The sequence below is a fragment of the Orycteropus afer genome, unplaced genomic scaffold (genome assembly GCF_000298275.1).
Source record: "Orycteropus afer afer isolate SDZICR_OR568_19922 unplaced genomic scaffold, OryAfe1.0 scaffold00293, whole genome shotgun sequence".
NCBI lineage: Eukaryota > Metazoa > Chordata > Mammalia > Tubulidentata > Orycteropodidae > Orycteropus > Orycteropus afer.
In genome coordinates this window covers 1,653,753-1,675,240 of record NW_006921880.1, presented here as the reverse complement: position 1 = coordinate 1,675,240, position 21,488 = coordinate 1,653,753, and the positions used below count along the sequence as shown (strand labels likewise).

The 21,488-nt window shown below is 38.2% G+C and overlaps 1 protein-coding gene across 1 annotated transcript in view; it reads left to right on the top strand.

Moving 5' to 3' along the window:
• Window positions 1–21,488, top strand: part of IDE (insulin degrading enzyme) — a 161,473-nt gene that overhangs the window by 104,592 nt on the left and 35,393 nt on the right. Inside the window, exons 12-17 of the mRNA XM_007951263.2 lie at window positions 1,012–1,114; window positions 3,764–3,886; window positions 7,060–7,142; window positions 11,151–11,295; window positions 13,784–13,894; window positions 14,959–15,079. Of these exons, the coding sequence (XP_007949454.1) occupies window positions 1,012–1,114; window positions 3,764–3,886; window positions 7,060–7,142; window positions 11,151–11,295; window positions 13,784–13,894; window positions 14,959–15,079 (686 nt within the window). The remainder of the gene's footprint in view (window positions 1–1,011; window positions 1,115–3,763; window positions 3,887–7,059; window positions 7,143–11,150; window positions 11,296–13,783; window positions 13,895–14,958; window positions 15,080–21,488) is intronic.

Sequence of the window (21,488 nt, the reverse complement as noted above, 5' to 3'; positions counted from 1 at the left end):
CTACTTCATATTTACTTGGTTATGATAACATTTCAGACATACCCATACACTTTACTTTGGTATATACCTATCAAAATCCCTGAGGATTGTACCTGACAAGTCCCCCTTACTCTCCTTTTTGAACCTGAGCTTTACTGGACAGCCTCCAGCATGCTGCTTTCTTTGTCATATAGTTGTTCTCCAGATAATCTGGCTTGGCAGCTTTCTCTGAGCTTTTTAACTTTCTCAAAACTGAGTATAAAGTTCCCTTGTTTCAGAGGGCAAATCCACTGCCAAGTGAATTCTTCAGGCTTCACAAATTGTAATCAACCCCTTGCCCCATTATTCTGATGCCTATACTATTATCCAGAGCAACAAAAGCCATCTGTGTAACCACCCTCTCCAAAATCAAGCATCTCATGGAAAAAAAAAAGATGGACATAATATCTCTTTACTGGCTTCTTTCATTTCTAACATATTTTTCAAGGGTCTTGACCTTCATTCATTCTCTGAAAAAATCAACAGGAGTGGAATCAATTCCTAGATCTGAATATTAGTAGGCTCTGTCAATTCTAGAATGTTCTTAAGAAACCTTATGTGATAAAATAAATTTTTTAAAAAAGGTATATGTATAATATATACATTAAGGAGGAGGAAGAAGTCAACTTGTAGATAATACACAAATTGATGGTTGAATTTTTCTTGTGATATTTGGCTATGGATATTGAAAACTTTTTCATTTTAGTCAATAGCATACCTAGAAGAATCTCTCCTGCAAGACTTTTTCACACTGAAAATGTTAGGCTATAGCCAGTGGCTAACAAGGACTGTGATTAGAAATTTCTATACATACATTGCCTGTTTGGCTAAGCATTACAGGATTTGCTGAATCTTAGAGGCCCATCACATTCTTGGATATTATTTACACTTCCATTAGTCAGTATTGTGTACACTTCCATTAGTACATATAAATTTATATGTGCTACAGGGGTTTATAATTTTTTTCTGTTTGTTTTTTCCATCTATCCCTAGGGTTGCAATAGTTTCCAAGTCTTTTGAAGGAAAAACTGATCGCACAGAAAAGTGGTATGGAACCCAGTACAAACAAGAAGCCATACTAGATGAAGTCATTAAGGTAAAGCTAACCAGTCTGTGAGTAAACCTGATGTGTAAGGGGTCCACAAGCACATGACTCTTAGGTCTACCATCTGAAGGCACAGAGTGTGCACAATGGCTCAGGATGTCTGTGCTGTTCTGAGAGGAAAGAACAAGAAGACATGGAAAGCTGGAGCTTAGGTTTTTGCATGAAGAAATGGTTCTGGCCATCTTCTGTGTGTGTGTGTTATGTGTCTTTTGTTGTTGTTATTCTCATTGGCTGTGTCTTTACGATCAAGTTCTTTACTCATGGAAATAGACCAGAAAGCCTCGCTCTGTCTAGATTCTAGTTAAACTCCTAGTAATGGACATTTCTTAAATGTACTTGTGTAATGACAGTACAGAAAAAGAGAAGAAAAAGTATAAGAAAAAAATCACTGGTACTTCAGGGATCTTGAACCTAGTCTGTGAGAGTATCCATCTTTCTAAACCATGGGGGAAGCTGATCTTCCATGAATGAATGCTGGCATGAAGTATTCTTAAAACGAGAGAATCCACCAGATTCTGATCATGGTAAACCTGCTCTGAATAGGATTTTAAAAAATATATTTGAAAGCTCATCGATGAAATTTCTTGTAATGTGTTTCCCATTTAATACTACTTACCCATTCTGGAGACTTAAGCTGTTGCTTATAATAGGGCCAACATCCTCTCCATCCCACGATCCCAGTGCCAAAAACACAAATGCAGGGACAGAAATAAAACTGCATTCTTTATGACTGTGCCATATCAGCTAGAGATCCAGTTTCTGAACCCAGAATTACTGGCAGTTGATTCCCTCCCACCCCCGACAATAATGAAAACTCTTATAAATTAGGATTCAGCAGTCAGTGACCTGTGCTCTGTCCCACTTAGCTTTTGGAAATAGCCCATGGGAGAGATCCATCCCATAGATAATACTTGAAAGTTGACATGGTCATCTGGGAAGGTTGTGGGCCAGGCCTTAAGAAGAAGCACTGAGGGAGAAAGACCTGGCAGTCTGCTTCCAAAAACTCAGCTCTTGAAAACCCTACGGAGCACAGCTCTGCTTTGACACACATGGGGTCATTGTGAGTTGGAATCTACTTGACAACTGGTGCTGATCTATTTGGGATAGAATTTCTGATAGGCAGGATACCGCTTTAGACTACATATGTTAAATCTCTGTAGAAGTAGTTGATTGTTCATCTGAATAAATTCAAGCCCCGCCCTTCAAAAAGAAAAAAGAAGAAGAAGCATTAAAGTGAATGAAGTCTCCTTGAGCCTGGCTTTTAGGCTACACGTGAGAATAACTTAATGTAGCTGAAAGTTCAACTCGTATAAATGACCTATCTTTGAACATATGTAATAATGTATTCCTGTATAGATTCTTCTCCATTCTTCAAAGAGCTAAAGCAAGAAGATCAAAGATGCATGGAAATAGTCCAAAGGACTAATGGACCATGAGAGAACCTCGGCCTTTGTGACTCCGAGACCAAAAGAACTAGATGGTACCTGGCTACCAATGCCAGGCACTCAGAAAGGGATCAGAATTAGAGATCTTGGATAAAGTGAGAGAAAAAAATGTGGAACAAAATTAAAAACATAAAAAAGACGAGGTTTGGACTTGAACCCACTCCTGTGGTTTCTAGCCAAACAAAATACAGGCATATGAGCTGAACATTTATATTAGGTAGATATAGTCCTTAGATAAATCAATCATGGGAGAACAGAAGGGCTGTGTATGCACAGGGAGACAGCTCAGGGGGCAGGAGTGCATGGGAGGGAAGGGCACAGGGAAGAGGTAACTATGGGGAGGAGAGCTGTTACACTGTGGGATATTGCAGTCAATGTCATGAGACAAAGTGTATGTGAACTGCTGTATGGAAGATGAATTTGCTCTGGCAACTTTAATCCAAATCACAACAAAAATTAAAAAAGAAAAGAAAAAGACCAGGTTTATTGGTCAGACAGATAGAGACTGGTGAAACCCCCGAGACTATGGTACTAAGTCATTTAAAGCCTGGAATTGAACTCACTTCCATGGCTTAACTCTGAACAAAACAATAGATAGGCCTACATACAAACTGAACGCCTGCAACAGAGAGATGCAGTCCTAAGAAAAATCTACTATGGGAGATCAAAAATGGCAGTATTTGCACAGGAAGAAAGGTAGGAAGGCAGGAATGCATAGCAAGAAAGATACAAGGAAAGGGTGACCACAGGGAGGAAGTCGGAGGAGAACTGTTACAATGCAGGCACTGTGATCAGTGTCACAAAATAAAATGTGTATAAACTGTTGAATGTAAAACGAATCTGCTTTGTAAAATTTCACCCAAATCACAGTAAAAAATCAAAATGCTAAAGCAAACATGATCTTCATATGGACTTCACCCTCTGTGCTCCACAGTCTCAAATTGTTCCTGAACCTTAGATAGTCATTTTGGAGATAGGTAAAGAGGAAAGAGAGTTAAATAGTACAAAACCTTCATTAGTAGCAGAGAGACCAACCCATTAATAAATCTTGGTAATGATCTTTTTATATGTGAAGGAAAAGATTGCTGTTTGACATTTATCCTCATAGTTTTTTTTTTTTAATTGAGCAAATTGTTATAACTCTTAAATCACATTCTTATTGCTTGTGTACGTGTGTTTTTCATTATTTATCCAGAAATGGCAAAATGCTGACCTGAATGGGAAATTTAAACTTCCAACAAAGAATGAATTTATTCCTACAGACTTTGAGATTTTATCATTAGAGAAAGAAGCAACACCATACCCTGCTCTCATTAAGGTAATATGTTAGAATCATTGATTTTAACTTTGAAGGTACATACCTAGTACATGGAGGGACTAAGGAGATATGTTCTTACATTTGGTACTGCATGATTTGGGGGGCTTGTTCATATCTTAAGAGGTGACAGAGAAAATGTGTAGATAGAATAACTACAAGGAATATTGTGTTGTAGTTAGGTGCCATTGAGTCAGCTCCGACTCATAGTGACCCCGTGTACAGTAGAACGAAACACTGTCTGGCAGTGTGACATCACCACATCCTTGTTATATTGGAGCCCCTCATTGCAGCCACTGTGTCCACCATCTTGTTGAGGGTCTTCCCCTGTTTTGCTGACCTCCATTTTACCATCCATGATACTCTTCTCCAAGGAATGGTTTCTTCTGACAGCATAACCAAAGTGAGACGAAGCCTGGCTGTTATCACTTCCAAGGAGCATTCTGGCTGCACTTATTCCAGGATTATTGTTGTTATATGCTGTCAAGTCAGCCCTGACTCATAGTGACCGCTCCTTGGGTTTCCGAGGCAGTATCACTATGGAAGTAGATTGCCCAACTCTCCTTCCAAGGAGTGGCTGGTGGGTTTGAACCGCCAACCTTCTGGTTAGCAGTCAAGTGCCTTAGTTGCTAATTTTTCTGGAAGTCCATGGTATTATCACTATTCTTCACCAACACCACAATTCAAAAGCATCAACTCTTCTTTGGTCTTCCTTATTCATTGTCCAGCTTTACATGCATATGAATTGATTAAAAATACCATGGCTTGAGTTAGGCGCACCTTAGCCTTTTAAGTGACATCTTCGCTCTTCGACACGTTAAAGAGGTCTTTTGCAGCAGATTTTCCCAGTGCAATTCGATGTCTGGTTTCTTGACTGCTATTGCCATGGATGTTGATTGTGGATTCAAGTAAAATGAAATCTTGGGCAACTTCAATCTTTTCTCCATTCATCGTGATGCTGCTTATTGGTCAAGTTGTGAGGATTTTTATTTTCTTTTTGTTAAGGTGTAAGCCATACTGAAGAACATAGTCTTTAATCTTCATCAGTAAGTGCTTTAAGTGTTCTTTACTTTCAGCAAGCAAAGTTGTGTCATCTGCATGTCGCAACATCATCTTCTTTTAGAACCATTGGTTCTTGCTCATATGCGACCTCCTGAAATAGTTGAACATCGACAAATTCTCTTTTGTACAGTGACTTTGTATTCCTTCCATCTTCTTTTGATGCTTCCTGGATCATTCAATATTTTCCCCATAGAATCCTTCAATATTGCAACTCAAGGCTTGAATTTTTCTTCAGTTCTTTCAGGTTGAGAAATGCTGAGCATGTTGGTTTTCTAACTCCAGATCTTTGCACATCTCATTATAATAATTGACTTTGCCTACTTGAGCTGCTCTTTGAAATCTTCTGTTAAGCTCTTTTATCTTATGATTTCTTCCATTTGCTTTAGCTACTCTCTGTTCAAGAGCAAGTTCCAGCGTCTCTTCTGACATCTTTTGGTCTTTTCTTCCTTTCCTGTCTTCTAATGACCTCTTTCTTCATGGATGGTGTTCTTGGTATCATCCCACAATTTGTCTGGTTTTTGGTCATTGATGTTCAGTGTGTCAAATACATTCTTTAGATAGTCTCTAAATTCAGGTGAGATGTAATCAAGGTCATATTTTGGCTCTCAAGGATTTCTTTTAATTGTCTTCAGCTTCAGCTTGAACTTGCATGTGAGCAGTTGATGGTCTGTTTCACAGTCAGATCCTGGCCTTGTTTTGGCTGAAGAAGTTTCTCTACCTCCTCTTTCCACATATGTAATTGATCTGATTTCTGTATATTCCATCTGGTGAAGTCCACATGTATAGCTACTGTTTATGTTGTTGACAAAAGGTATTTGCAATGAATAAGTCATTGGTCTTGCAAAATTTTGTCGTGTGATTTCCAGTGTCATTTCTATCACAAAGGCCATATTTTCCAACTACCAGTTATTCTTCTTTGTTTGCAACTTTTGCATTCCAATCACCAGTAGTAATAAACACATCTTGATTGCATGTTTTGTCAATTTCAGACTGTAGAAGTTGATAAAAATCTCCAGTTTCCTCATCTTTGGCTTTGGTAGCTGGTGCATAAATTTGAATAATAGTACTTAAGGATAGATCTTGAAACATTCTTTGTAATGGTAAATATAATGTAATAAGGTTTTCACTGCCAATTCTTTGAGAAGTGGGTAGCCCTGTCCTTCTTCCCAATCTGTCTTCGTCTGGAATTTCTGCTGAAATCTGTCCACCATGGGTGACCCTGCTGGTTCTCAAAATACTGGTGGTATAGATTCCAGCCTCACAGAAACATATAAGCCAGTACAGTATGACAAACTGACAGATGAGTGGTAGACAAGGAATATTAAAGGGCTAGAAATGTTAAAGCAAGCAAATAAAACTACTAACCAACACAGAATCTGGAGATTGTTTTCTTTGCAGGAGAAAAAAATAAATGTGGGATATAACTACAAGTCTGTCCAAAAAGAGAGCAGTCTCTTTTCCATTTCCACTGAAGACTCAATTAGGAAGTAGGTTTATGCTGTACCATTAAAGTGAGAGTTAAGAAAAAATCTCTAAAGCCTACAAGAGTGCACATCCAAGGGAAGCTGTTGGATTTCCTGCCCTTGAAAACAGTTCTCATTTTGACAAAGTGGTTCTATGAAATTATTGGAGTTATAAGCAGATGGGAAGGGTGATAGAAAAGTTGTATTGGTTTTTTCCCCCCTTTTGCAGAGTCTTATTTTCATATATTATGCCTTTGCTAATTGTGGGGAAAAAATAGATCAGATTATTGTGGCACATCCTTCTAACTGCCATACCACCCTAAGGACATCTGTCTCTGTCTTCCAATGCCCAGAAAGATGATGGACAGGAGAGTTGGTTGGCTTGCTCGATCTGTCTCTTCCCCAAATGTTCCCATGTGTCCTTTCCCCAGGGGAGATAGAAAGGTGATTTTTCTCTGCTACTTGGATCAGTTGTTTTCTCTCTCCAGCTTTCTACCTGGTGATCCTCTGAGTATGCTTTCAGGCCATGAGATGGCAGCCTGTCCAGAAAAGAATTCTTGACTGTTGCCTCTGTCCTTGTGAAGAGATTTGAATGAACATTTTTGCTGAATATGCCAATGTTTTCCTAACCAAGTGGTTTCTCTATCATAGGACACAGCTATGAGCAAACTCTGGTTCAAACAAGATGACAAGTTTTTCTTGCCAAAGGCTTGTCTCAATTTCGAATTTTTCAGGTATGTAAAACTAATCTAGCTACAAACCTCCTTAGAAAAATCAACAATTACATTTCTAAAAGTTTCTTTGCTTGTTTCAGGATCCATGTCTAGAAATAAATGGAATTAAAATTGTTTAGTCTAGACAGAGGGAGACTGTTACTCTGAAGGGATATTGTAAAAGCTAAAGTTTTAATTCCTCTTCCTTCCCATGAAGAATACACTCTTCAGCTGAAATGATTTATGTTCGCTGTTCGGAGGATCTTCCTAACCTTCAAGATTTTGGGATATGAGAAAGTTATAGAGTCTCCTGGAAGTCTTATTGAAGAAAGATTAAACAATGTGGATTGTTTGTTGTTTTTTGGGTTTTGTAGTCCTGGAACTTTGCCAGAAGAGGAGGTAGTAGTAGTTATTAGTCTTGAGTCTGTTCCAGCCCTTTAATTGACTGGAAACTTTACATATTGCTTTCTCTAGTCCTGTCCTGTTTACTGTAAGATGACTTAACAAAGAAGATAGAGATTCACTGCCAATCTCCAGTTCATCTCCACATCCTTTTATTTATGTTAGTGATAAAAATATATGACCCAATTTAATTTGCTTTTTGGGTTTATACTTTATAATTTTATGTTTCTAAAATCCAGTGCTTCATGTAAAATAAACCATTCTATCATAATGTTCAATATGTTATCAACTTTTTCATTGAGAATTTTTATTAGATTAGCATGACATGAAATTAAAGCTTTATTTTTTTATGTTTTAACTGTTTTGGAAAAGAAAAATAGAATCTATAAGTCCAAGGTTACTGTTTCACCAACAAGTATGTTGACATTATAGGGATGTGAGCATTGTGTTTTATAGCCTGAGATCCATGGATTATCTAGTGCTGGGGTGAGATTGTTAGTTTTTAACACTAGGCATGATTTGTCAGGTTATGGCATATAGTTAAGTAGTTCAGTAGAGTGATATTTTTGACATCTAGGCAGCTTGTCACTACCTTCCTATTTGGTCTTTATAATTATGAATTTCTTCAGAATACCTTTTGAGAGGCCATTTAACACATTTTTGTTCTTTAAACTGCCCAAATGCCATTTAAAATGCCTGCCTCCCATCAGTCCCCTTCTCTGTAGTCTGGTTTTCCTAGAGGTAACAACTGTTAGGTTTCTTGTACATTCTTACAGAAATTTTCTCTGTGTTTGTGTCTGTATCCTTTTTAATTTTTCAGCAGTGGGATTATATTATATGTACTTAGTTACAGTTTTTAAAGCTTTCTGATACATATTTAAGTATATAGTATCTGATTACAAAATAATGTGATTTGAAAAAAAATAACAAATGAGCCAGAATTTTGTCATTCCAGTTCTCTTTCAGAAGTTAGTTTAGGTGCTTCCCCAGTTACACCAGTAAAGCTGCCATGGATGTAGCATTTTAGAACACTTCTTGGAGCTTTATGCCTGAGCCACATGGCTTTGAGCTCCCAGACTTGACTTTGCTGGCTTTTCCTTTCCACCTATGAGAGGTACGCGGTGTCCGTGGGGCTGAGCTGTTGTAGACCTCCTTCAGGTCCTTTGTGCTGGCTATTTACTCAGCTTGGAAAGTTCTTCCCCCTACATATTCCCACTGCTCTCTTCCTTCAGGTCTGAACCTAGATACTAGCTTATCAGAGAAGCCTTGATGTAGAATAGCAGTCTTTCTTCCCCACCACCAAAACCCCTTTACTCCCTGTTCTCCTTATCTTGCTTAATTTTTCTCCATAGCACTATCCCTACCTGTTGTATCATATTTATTTGTTTGTTTATATTATCTCTTTCTTCCAACTAAACTGTAAGCTCTCTAAGGTCAAGGACTTTGTCCGTTTTATTCCCTCTTTATTCTCAGTGCCTAGAAAAGAACGTGAAAAGCACGTGGGACTATGAATGAATGGCTCTCTTACTTGCTTCCAATAAAGATAAGCAGTGTGGTATAGTCCAAGAGTAGGTTGTTTGGCTTGCATTTGAGTCTGAACTCTGCTGCTGCCAGCCCAGGTAACATGGGGAAAGTATGTTTCTTATCTGAGAAATGAAGATTTTAAATCCAAATGATCTCTATGTTCCTATTTAGGAGCTCTGATGGCTCAGTGGTTAAAACATTTGTCTACTAACCAGAGGTTGGCAGTTTGAACCCACCAGCCACTCTGCAGAAGATTTATAGCCTTGGAAACCTGATGGAGCAATTCTGCTCTGTTCTTTTGGGTCTCTCTGGGTTGGAATTGCCTTGGTGGTAGTTGGTTCAGTGTTTTGTTTTGTTGTTGTTGTTTTGGGGTCCTATTTAGCCCTAAACTAAAAAAACCAAACCCTTTGCCATTGAGTAAGTTCCAACTCATGGTGACCCTGTAGGACAGGATAGAATTGTGAGTTTCCAAGCGTGTACTCTAGAAGCAGACCACCACATATTTCTTCTGTAGAATAGCTGGTAGGTTCAGGCTGCTGACCTGTCAGTTAGCACCTGAGCAGTTAACCACTGTGCCACCAGGGGTCCTTAATTTAGCCCTTTGTTGTTTTTTGTTGTTATGTGCCGTTGCAAAAAGGACAAGGAGGCCACATATTCTGACCTCCTAGAACCCCACAACAGGAAGGCAGAATCACCATCAATTGCCCAAGGCCTATTACTGTGAGGCTAGACATGCTGCCTCCCTCCAGCCCTTTCTCCAACCTTTCCTCCCAAAGCACCCACCACCTCTCTCCTGGGTTCGATAATTCGCTGCAGTGGCCACACAGAACTCACAGATTATGAGGTTTATTAGGGAAGCACCAGACTACAATTCAAGTTCAGGAAAAATGCTCAGTCTCTCTCCCAGCCCACCATCTCTCAGCCAAGTCTCTCACAGTCTCTCCCCCAGAAGTGCATGTCCCTCGGTGTCTTACTCAGCGATACGTGTCTCTCTCAGGAACACGTGTCTCTTTCAGGAACACGTGTCTCTTTCAGCAGCACATCTTCCTCAACCAACAGTCAGAGAAAGTTCTGCCTCTAGGATGCCTCCTTTTGAGCCTCGTAGAGTGGCCAAACTAGCCAATCACAGCATCAGAACTTTAAGCACCTGAGAGAGAGTGGGAACCTCCCAGAGCATTGTTTTGTGCCACTCCCAACAGAAATACTCCAGGTGGACAACTTCAGCAATCAGGATTTCCTCAGTTGCTCATAGCAAATCCCACCTCAGAGTTTACAAAGACTTATGGGTAGAAAAGCCACACTAAGTAATTTACTACACCGCAGCCATCAAGTCAGATTTAACCCTTGGGTTTCTGAGGCAGTATCACTACAGAAGTAGATTGCCCCATCTTCCTTCTGAGGAGTGGCTGGTGGGTTTGAACCGCCAGCCTTCTGGTTAGCAGTCAAGTGCCTTAGCACTATGCTACCAGAGCTCCCAATTTAGCCCTAGCACTCTATAATTAGTTCCTCTCTATTATAATTTTTTCTCACTTAAATATTTCCTGTTTTAATAATTTTTTCCTAGTTCTGGCTGCAGTTATATGATGGAAATTATCAATTGTTTTACCAACAGTGCTCTAGCTTTGTTTGTTTAGGAGTAAACTCAAGGATAAGCTAACATTTTTATAGGTCTCTTCCAAGTCTGTATAATCACAGCACACAAACTTTGCAATCTCTTGTTCTTCCATCAAGGGTATGACTTACTTGGTGAAGAAAGAAGTCATGCAAATGCTGTATCAGCTCTCTCAGCCTAAACACAGACATGCATTTTGACCTATTCCCATTCCTCATCTCTCCTGCATTTCTAACTTCTCAGTTCTGCCACACCATCTAGGGAAGGTCATTCCTTCTCCCTCTTCCCTGCAACCAGTACACATGGTGTATTTCAGGCTTCTTTTTCTGATATCTGGTATTTTTCCTCACAAGAAGAAACAGACTGAAGAATTTAACCATTTCTGCAGGAAATTATATTAACCAGTGTTCCGTTTCTTCATCCATCTCCAAAGGCCACGTTACATTGAGAAGTTATAAACCAGCTATTTTACTGTCAACATTTTCTTCCAGCCCATTTGCTTATGTGGACCCCTTGCACTGTAACATGGCCTATTTGTACCTTGAGCTCCTCAAAGACTCACTCAACGAGTATGCATATGCAGCAGAGCTAGCAGGCTTGAGCTATGACCTCCAAAATACCATCTATGGGATGTATGTAAGTACCCACATCTTAGAGTCTTCCACTCATCAACATTTTTTATATTGATTTGCTGGAAGCATTTTTTATTAAGGGTATGAGTTTAATTTCTTTTTTAACCTTTATGGCTAATCATAGTTTCTCATCATTTAATTTTTAAGTTAGGTCTTATTCTAAGTATTCAGCAATATACCATTCATATTCAAATTTTCCTTAATTTCTCTCTTTTTTTTTTTTTTTTGGAACATCTTTCATCAGATTGTCATATTTTTTTCCTCAAACAAATTTGACCCTGATTTTAGGTTTAGATCTCACCCATTCTATATTTGAAGTCTTGCTCTCTGGCTAAAGGGAATGGAGTTTACCAACCTTTGTAAAACATAAGGTTGGCCTATACTATTTCCCTAGAAATTCAGATTATGAGGCTGCATATCCATACTCTTCAGTCATGTCATGTTTCTTCATTACCATGCCACTGCTTGAGGTATCAAAGCATTTCTTTTGTTTTTCTTTTGTTAGTCGCTACATTTATGCTGATCCTCTCCATTGCAACATGACATACCTGTTTATCAGGTTATTGAAGTGTGATTTAAAAGAGTATACATATGCAGCACGTCTCTCAGGTTTGAGCTATGGCATTGCATCAGGAATGAATGCAATACTTGTAAGTAAAATGAAAACTGAAGAAAAAGCATCACCCCGTTTAAGTGTTACATTGAGCTTGGGAAGACTATTAACTTCTGCATTTTTAAACAGGAAGGTTGATGGTTTATTTCCATGCACCTTTTTAATGATTGAAGAATGCGAACTAGTATTAGTTCCACTAATGAATGGTTTAGTAAAGTTTAGTTTGCCTTGTGAAAATGTATGTGTGCTGCATTTATTTGCATATTTCTCAGCTTGAGATGTTTAACATATTAGTCATGAAAGCATGTTGTTCTTTTCATGCATTTAAATATACTAAGTGAAAGATAATGCATAGTTATTGTTGTGCTTGAATTTTACTTATGTATAAGCTTCCTTTATTTCTGCTTATGGTAGTGCAAAGTTCTTGTGTTTGAATACACCTGACATTTTCATTTAATTTATTTTGTAGCATGCATCATTAACCATTTTAAAGTGTGTTTTAAAATAAGCAGTATTAAACACATCCCAAGAAATAATTAGTCTTTTTCTCCTGAACTCTTTGTGATATGTTTTCAAGCTTGTTTATATTTCAGTTCCATATTAACATTCCTTTTATGGCACACATTCATCTTCACTTTTCTTTAAAAGGTATTGTATGTTTTAGTAAAAACCAAAATGAGAGCATGTGCTGTGTGTACTCCTTTTTAAAATTCTTACCCAAAAGGTTTTTGGAGTTTTAAATCTTGTTTGCTTTGTAGCAACTTCTTTTTTCACATAAATAAATTCTGTGATAGCTTTTTTTTAATGTACAAGAATGTATATAATCTAACTATTCTCAGAGTCTAGAAAATACAAAGACCAGAAATCAAAGTTAACTCCAAATAGAAAAGCAATCGCTTATTTTCTACTTTTTGCCTTTGACTTTTAGTAGCAAATTGCCATGAACATCAGTGGTTTTGCAGTTGTGTTGAAATGGGCTTTCTGTTACTGGTCTCGTCCCCGCAGTGCTTGCTATGCTTTCCTCAGCCAGTGGCCTGCACTCCTGCTGAGGTTTTTGTACATCATTCTTCACAAATTAGAGGCTTTCCCAGGTATTCTAGTCGTACTGTATCCTCTACTGCTGTGGATACCACCATATGAAAGTATAATAACATAGGTATTCCCCACTTTTCAGAGTATTATACTTTCAGAAATTCACTATTAGGACTATTATTGTAAGTTAAATTCCTGATGGTGCATACGATGTATCCTTGCCATACATCTGCTTTTGCCATTTGCTTTTGCAATATCAGCAGAGCTAAGAGGTATGTATCCTTGCTGGGCAACATTGAATGAAAAAAAGTGGCGAAATGCCATGTAGTACAAATTTGGAGCTGCCTGATTTCTCCAATGGTGATTTTTTAAATATTTAAGCATAAACAATTTTGTATGTGTCCAGTAGTTGCTCGGTAACACTCCCCTGTGATTTTTACCTTTTTACCACACTTACAAAAACCTTAAGCCAGCCTTTTATTAGAAATTCTTTTTGAAGATAAAACACCTTCTGTAGTTAATTTTTATTCAATAAGAACGTAAATTAAGGTGATGCAGTGTATACAGCCATAATTTGATGTCAGGTAAGTTTACCTACTACTGGTTTTGTTTAGGAGAAGTGAAATTATACTTCTGGGCATTCCTACTAAAGATGGTTAGTGTTACCTTTTTAAATGTTGAACTGTATTTGTGAGAAGTTAAATTAGTTGAATTTCTGGTTTCATTTTTATTTTAGTACACCTGCCTTTGCGATTTTCTAAATGTTTTAAAATCAAGCTTAGTATGTTTACTTGGAAGTTTTTGCATGATATGTCTGGACTTTTAATATCCTGAACTCTTTCTGTAGCTCTCGGTGAAAGGTTACAATGATAAGCAACCAATTTTGCTAAAGAAGATTATTGAGAAAATGGCTACCTTTGAGATCGATGAAAAAAGATTTGAAATTATCAAAGAAGCGGTAAGTTTTCTGGTCAAATTTTTATAACTTCTCATTTTTTTATTCATAAAGTAGTATTACCATATTATGAAATGTTTTGAGGGAAAAGAGAAGAGGAAAAGAAGCATTCATAATCCTGTTGCATTCATTTCATCCTGTCTTTGCAAAATCTTATATTCTTCCCAGAAATAAAGCTAGGAAAATCTGGTGAACCCTGGCGCCTGCTCTATAGGCCCCAAGGGCTATGGCAGTTGCAACACTGACTTTTTTTTTTTTTTAATTGTGCTTTGAGTGCAAATTTACAGAGCAGAATTTATTTTACATTCAACACTTCATGTACATTTGATTTCATGCCTGGCAACACTGACTTTTAGAGAGAGAATCTTGAGGTAGACCTAGTGGCTGTCAAAGACTCCTTCATTGAAGGTTTCACCCAACCTACATTTCATAGAAACACTTGATTCACCAGAATGAGTTCTGTCCTACCATGAGAACCTTATCATGTTACGGCAAACTGTTTAGGCTTGATGTATCTTCTGTTTAAGTTTAACCCACATTTGGCCCAGTAATAAAAGTATACAATGGATAGCTACTCTTGAAGCCAAATGTGATCTTCATTTTACACCACAAGCAATGTTTTGAAATGAAGATACAATATTTTATACATGCATACACATACATATACATATGTGTATACACACACACACGTTGTTTGTTTAGTTATGGCATAGAGACTTTCAAAATGGCTTTATAGTGTGGAATTCAAGGATGCCAAAAGATGGAGGGCTGCAAAGCTGGGGATGACTTTTTGAGATATGAAGGATGTCCCGTAATTAAAGCACTTAGAGTACATGTCAGATGCTGGAAGTAAGGCAACAGCCTGAACAAAGATGAAGCATGCCTTTTAGTTTATTTACAAGACAGAGTAAGCTTTCACTCTTAGTTATCTTCTTCAGAAAGAAGTAAATGTTCTCATATCCCAGTAACATGTAATTTATATAAAATAAAGTTTGATTGTGGCTGGTCTTCTGAAGTGATTTTAGAAGAATGTAGAAAATTAACAAACTCATGTCTCTCTTCACTAGTATATGCGATCTCTTAACAATTTCCGGGCTGAACAACCTCACCAGCATGCCATGTACTACCTCCGTTTGCTGATGACTGAAGTAGCCTGGACTAAAGACGAGTTAAAAGAAGCCCTGGATGGTGAGACTGTCTACTCAAAAGCCTAGTGCTTTCTTTATTTTATTTCTAGAATCATTTTAGTTTATCTGGATATTAGATGTTCAGATGGTATTTATATAATATTTTATAATGACATATAGTTATATTAAAGCCAGGTATGCATAATTTTTAAAAAACAAAGGTGACCTTTGAAGTGGCTTTTGCATTCAGGAAGTTTAGTCACACTTGCTATTTTCATTCTGGACCCAGCAGTTAGTTATTCCTATTCATATTCATAAATTCCTGCACTCACCTAAGCTCTAAATGCTCTCACCTAAGCACTTAGCCTCATTAATATTGAAATTTTCAAGAAAAAATGGGCTGAGCTTGAATTTTTATCACACAGAGAAGAATATTTGGGCAGGTTTCCTGCTCTGACATCTTTAGATCTGTATTTTCTTACATCTAATTTTCAGGAGTTTTGATCAGAAGTTCTACATTCCTTGAGGGTAGTGATTATGTCTTTCTTACATCTTCTTTGTTTAGTATCTAGTGTGATATTATGCCCTCAGCATGTATCTGACAAATGTCTGTTGAATGAGATTACTTTCAGGGTGGCTTTATTGGGAAAATGTAGATTGACTTCACCCTTATTATTGTCTTACTGTTTTCACTTCCCAGAATTACTTCACCAATTAATCTTTCTTCTTGCCCAGCAATAAGAATTGAAATATAGTTTTAAAAAGAGTACTACTGAATTTTTAATGATCTTTTATGACAAGTCCTTACTTGTATTTATTATGTAATACTGTGCTTTTAATTTCTTCAGTGACAAATCAGGAGAGAATTATTAAAAATCCTTATTTTATTGGTGACCTCAGGCATTGGGTAAGAATATAGATTATAGAATTCATTAACTAGAACAGATGCACTTTTCAAAATGTAGCAGAACAACATAAAACAAAGTTTGCCACTGTAGCCTTTTTTTTTTTAACTTTTCATTTTGATTTGGGTGAAAGTTTACAGAGCAAATTCGTTTTCCATTCAACAGTTTATATACAATTTTGTTTAGTGACATTGATTGCAATCCCCACAACGTAACAGCCCACTTCCTACTCCTCCCTTTGGTTACCATTCCCCTTTCTTTCCTATCCATTCCTGCCTTCTGAGCTTTATCCCTAGACACATGTTGCTCTTTTGATCTCATATGGTTGATTGTTCCAAGGAGTGCATACATCCTTGGTGTTATTGTTCACCTCATAGACCTATCTGTTGTTTGGCTGATGGTTGAGGCATGGGGAGGGGGTCAATTTAGTTCCAGGCCTGCAGGGTGACTAAGAGCCACAGGCTTGGGGGTTCTACCAGTTTGTATCAGACCAATAAGCCTGATCTTTTTTATTATTTTGATTTTTTCACACATTTTTCTCCCACTCTATCCAGAATCTCCTGTTGTGATCCCTGTCTGAGTGGTTGGCACTGGTAGCCAGGCACCATCTAGTTCTGGTCTCATGGTCATGGAGGCTGTGGTTCCCGTGATCTACTACTCCTTTGGACTAATTGTTTCCATGCATCTTTGATTTTCTTCACTCTTCTTTCCTTCGGATGAGGAGAGATCAGTAGTTGCACCTTAGACGGGTGGTCGTAAGCTTTTAAGACAGCAGTCAGTACTCACCAAAATAGGATGTGGAACATTGTCTTTGTGGTCTGTGTTATGCCAGTTGTCCTTGATGTCCTGTGTAACTGTGGTCCTGAGTCTGCAGGCCCAGTGATTCATTCCATCAAGGTGTTTGGTTATGGCTTAGAAGTTTTGTAACTTTCTCCCTGTTAGCTCTACTATACATGAATATTTTTACAGTACATATAAATATGTATGTAGAAATATCATCTGCCAAACCTATATATGATCATGGGCATAGTTCTGTTTGCCTACCCATACCTGATCACCTTTCCTATCTACCTATGTGCCTTAGTTATCTAGTGCTGCTATGACAGAAATAACACAACTGGATGGCTTTAACAAATAAATTTAGCCTCTCACAATTTAGGAGGCCAGAAGTCTGAATTCAGAGTGCCAGCTCTAGAGAAAGGCTTTCTTTCTCTGTGTCTCTTGGTCCTAGGAGGATCCCAGTGTAAGGACCCTGGGTCCAAAGGATGTACTCAGCTCCTGGTTCTTCTTTCTTGGTGGTCCCTCTCTCTCTGCTTGCTTCTTTCTCCTTTTATCTCTGGTAAGATAAAAGATATTTCAGGCCACACCCCAGAGCTGTGACAAGATTAAGGGTATGCATCCCACCCTAATCCTCTTATGGCTGATTGGTTTATCGCATCAGATTACATCATAGAGTCATAGGTGATCATTACATAACAGCCACATTACATCATTACATAACTGCCAAACCACTGAGAATCATGGGCCAGCCAAATGGACACCTATTTTTGGGGCACACACTTCAATTCATGACATTTGACCTTTACCTGGAGTTGATTTAAGACTTTGGGGATGATATGATATGGTCAAAGTGTTTTGCATGTGGCGAAGATAATGAACTTTTGATGGCCAAAGGGTGAAATGTCATGTAAGGGGCGTTTCCCTGGGGTGTGGCCTGCAACATCTTTTATCTTCTGAGAGATAGAAGGCCAGAGAAGTGAGCAGAGAGGGGGAACCTACTTCCACTAAGAAAGAAGAGCCAGGAGCAGAGTGTGTCCTTTGGACACAGGGTCCTTGCACTGGGATCCTCCTAGCACCAAGAGACACTGAGAAAGACAGCCTTTCCCTAGAGCTGGCACTCTGAATTCAGACTTCTAGCCTGCAAAATTGTGAAAGAATAAATTTGTTAAAACCATCCACTTGTGCTGTTTCTGTTATAGCAGCGCTAGGTAACTGAAACACTGTGTATTCATTCATAGATTTTTTTGTATTTTCCGATAATGAAAGATTGTGTATATAATAGTGTTTACCTTTATTATTTGTAACTCATGTGCACCTCTCCATATCTTCCTTTTCCTTGGTGATATTGTGCTAGTTACCCACTTTCCCTGCACCCAAATTAATATGTGTCTCTTACCTAGTTAGTAATTTTCCTTCCTTTCCACTCCCATCCCTGGTAACCATCAGAGAATGTTTCTTTCCATGTGCAGATCTTTTCTTGACTTTGTATAATAGTGAGTTCAATATTTTGCTTTTGGGGATTGATTTATTTCACTCAGCATAATGTCCTCCAGGTTCAACTATGTAATGAGGTATCTTGCAGATTCTTCATTTTTCCTTAATGTTAAAAGTATTCTATTGTGTTATGTACCATAGTTTGTTTATCCGTTCATTTACTGATGGACACTTAGGTTGCTTCTATCTCTTTGACCTTGTGAATAGTGCTACAGTGAACATGGGTGTGCATGTATCTATTCATGTCCTGGCTCTCATTTCTTTAGGATATATACTTACTAATGGGATTGCTGGATCAAATGGTATTTCTATTTCCAACTTTTTAAGGAAGCACCATACTGTTTTCCACAGTGGTCGCACCATTTTACAGTCCCACCAGCAGTGTATGAGAGTTCCAATTTCTCCACACCCTTGTCAGTATTTGTTGTTTTCTGTCTTGTTGAATTTTGCTGTCATTACTGGAGTGAGGTATCATATTGTTGTTTGGATTTGTGTCTCTCTAATGGCTAATGATCACAAGCATTTCTTCATGTTTGTTGGCTGCCTGAATATCTTCTTTGGTACAGTATCTAAATATCATCTTTGGTAAAATGTCTATTCATGTCCTCTGCCCATTTTTTTTAATTGGGTTGTTTGTCTTTTTGTTGTTGAGGTATTGAAGTTTTCTGTAAATGTTAGAGATAAGTCCCTTGTCAGATATGTTGTTGCCAAATATTTTTTCCCAATCTGTGGGTTTTCTTCTTATACTTTTGGAGAAGTTTTTGATACATACAAGAATTTAAATTTTAGAAGGTCCCATTCATCTAGTTTATCTTTTGCTGTTTATGCATTTTTGGTTATGTTTGATAGTATATTTATACCATAAGTTAGGGCCCCTAAGTTTGCCCCTACTTTTTGTTTGATGATCTTTATAGTTTTAGGTTTTACTTTTAGGTCTTTGATCCATCCTGAGTTAGTTTTTATGTATGGTGTGAGGTATGGATCTTGTTTCATTTTTCTCAAATAGATATCCAGTTTTGCCAGCACCATTTGTTAAAGAGACTGTGTTTTCCCCCCTTTAATGGATTCTGGCACTTGTCAAAATCATCTGTCCATTGGTGGGTGGATCTACTTCTGGGTTCTTAATTCTGTTCCATTAGTATATGTTTCTGTTGTTTTACAAATATCAGGTTGTTTTGACTACTGTGACTGTACAGTAGGTTTTGAGATCCAGAAGTGTGAGACCTCCTACTTTGCTCTTCTTCAGTAGTACTTTGCTTACCTGGAGTTCTCTTTCCTTTCCATATTAGTGATTGTTTTTTCCTCTCTTTAAAGCATGTTGATGGAATCTGGATCACAATTGCATTATATCTATAGATTGCTTTGAGTAGTATTGACTTTTTCACAATGTTCAGTCTTCCTATCTGTGGTAGTTAAATTGGTATATCAACTTGACTGGGCCTGTTTGAGTGGCTGGGCAGCTGGTGGTAGTTATTTCCCATGATGAGACTGGCAATCAGCTCCATGGTGGGATCTATCACAAACAGCTGAGTAACTGCCTTTGGGATGTAGTCTGCTTCTTGTATATAAGGAGAAGCCTTGGGGATAGTCTCTAGCATATGGCACGCTTGGACCCTACATGTAGCCATGTCATTGTTCAGCACCCTGCCATGTTCTGCCGACCTCAGAACTTACAATGGATTTGAATTAATGGCCTGCCGTGTTGTTTGGTAACATCGGAATTGTGCCATTTTATTTGTCGACCTTGGGCTTGTTAGCCTCAGCAGCCAGTAGCTGCCTGTGTGAAGAGATGCCTCTACCTTCAGTGGGCCAAGAGCAAGACGCAGAGCTGAAGCCCAAGGTCAAGGGGCTTTCACCCAGCTCCTAGAGCCTGGTACCTTGAACTCAGACTTAAAGCCTCCAAACTACGAGAATAAACTCCTGTTTGTTAAGGCCATCCCATTTGTGGTATATTCTTGTTAGAGCAGCACTAGGTAATCAGAACACTATCCATGAGCATGGTAAACAAAAAAAACCAAACTCACTGCCTTTGAGTCAATCCCAACTCATAGTAACCCCTCCTTGGGTTTCCAAGGCAGGATCTCTATGGAAGTAGGTTGCCCAATCTTCCTTCCGAGGAGTGGCTGGTGGGTTTGAACCGCCAGCCGTCTGGTTAATAGTCAAATGCCTTAAGCACTACGCTACCAGAGCTCCCATGGTATATTCTCTCATTTATGTAGGCCTTTTTTAGTTTATTGTAGCAGTGTTATGTAGTTTTCTTTATATAGGTCTTTTATGTCTCTGGTTAGATTTATTCCTGAACATTTCATCTTTTTGATAGCTATTGTAAATGGTATTTGTTTTCCTTATTTCCTTTTCAGAGAGCTCTTTGTTGAAGTAGAGAAATCTGATTTTTGTATATTGGTCTTGTACCCAGCCACATTGCTGAATATTTCAATTAGTTCCAATAGTTTTCTTGCTGAATCTCTGGAATTTTCCATGTGTAGGATCACATCATCTACAAATAGGGACAATTTTACTTCTTCTTTGCCAATTTGAGTGCCTTTTACTTCCCTTTCTTACCTTATTGCCCTGGGTAGGACTTCCAGTGCAGTATTGAATAGGAGTCATGATAGAGGGCATCCTTGTCTGTTTCCCTTTCACAAGGGGAAGGCTTTCAGTCTCTCTTTTGAGAATGATGTTGGCCATTGACATTTTAACCATTTTTAAGTACAGTTCAGTGACATTCATCATGTTGTGCAACCATCACCACTATTTCCAAAAGTTTTTCATCATCCCAGCAGAAACTCAATACCCCTTAAACAATAACTCTCTATTACTCACCTCTTCCAGCCCCTGTCACCACTAATAAACTTTTGTCTCTGTACATTCACCTGTTGTAGGTATTTCAAACAGATGCATTTTTAACCTGGAGAGTTAATATACTTTTCTTTGCAAAATGATGAGTCATACACAGTTATTAGCAAAAATTTTACCCTTTTAAAAAACACTAAATAATTTATTTTAAATATGTTGTCAAAAAACTAAACCTATGGTCACAGGGGACATTAAGCTCAAATGGCTTAACATACTACACAAAAACATTGTTCCACATCCTACTTTGGCAAGTAGCATCTAGGATCTTAAAAGCTTGCAAGGAGCCGTGTAGATGCAACAATTGGGTCTCTCCTCATCCAGAGCAAAGAAGAATGAAGAAAACCAAAGATGCATGGAAACAGTTAGTCCAAGGGACTGGTACACCATGTGATCCTCAGCCTATATGACTATGAGACCAGAACTAGATGGTGCCTC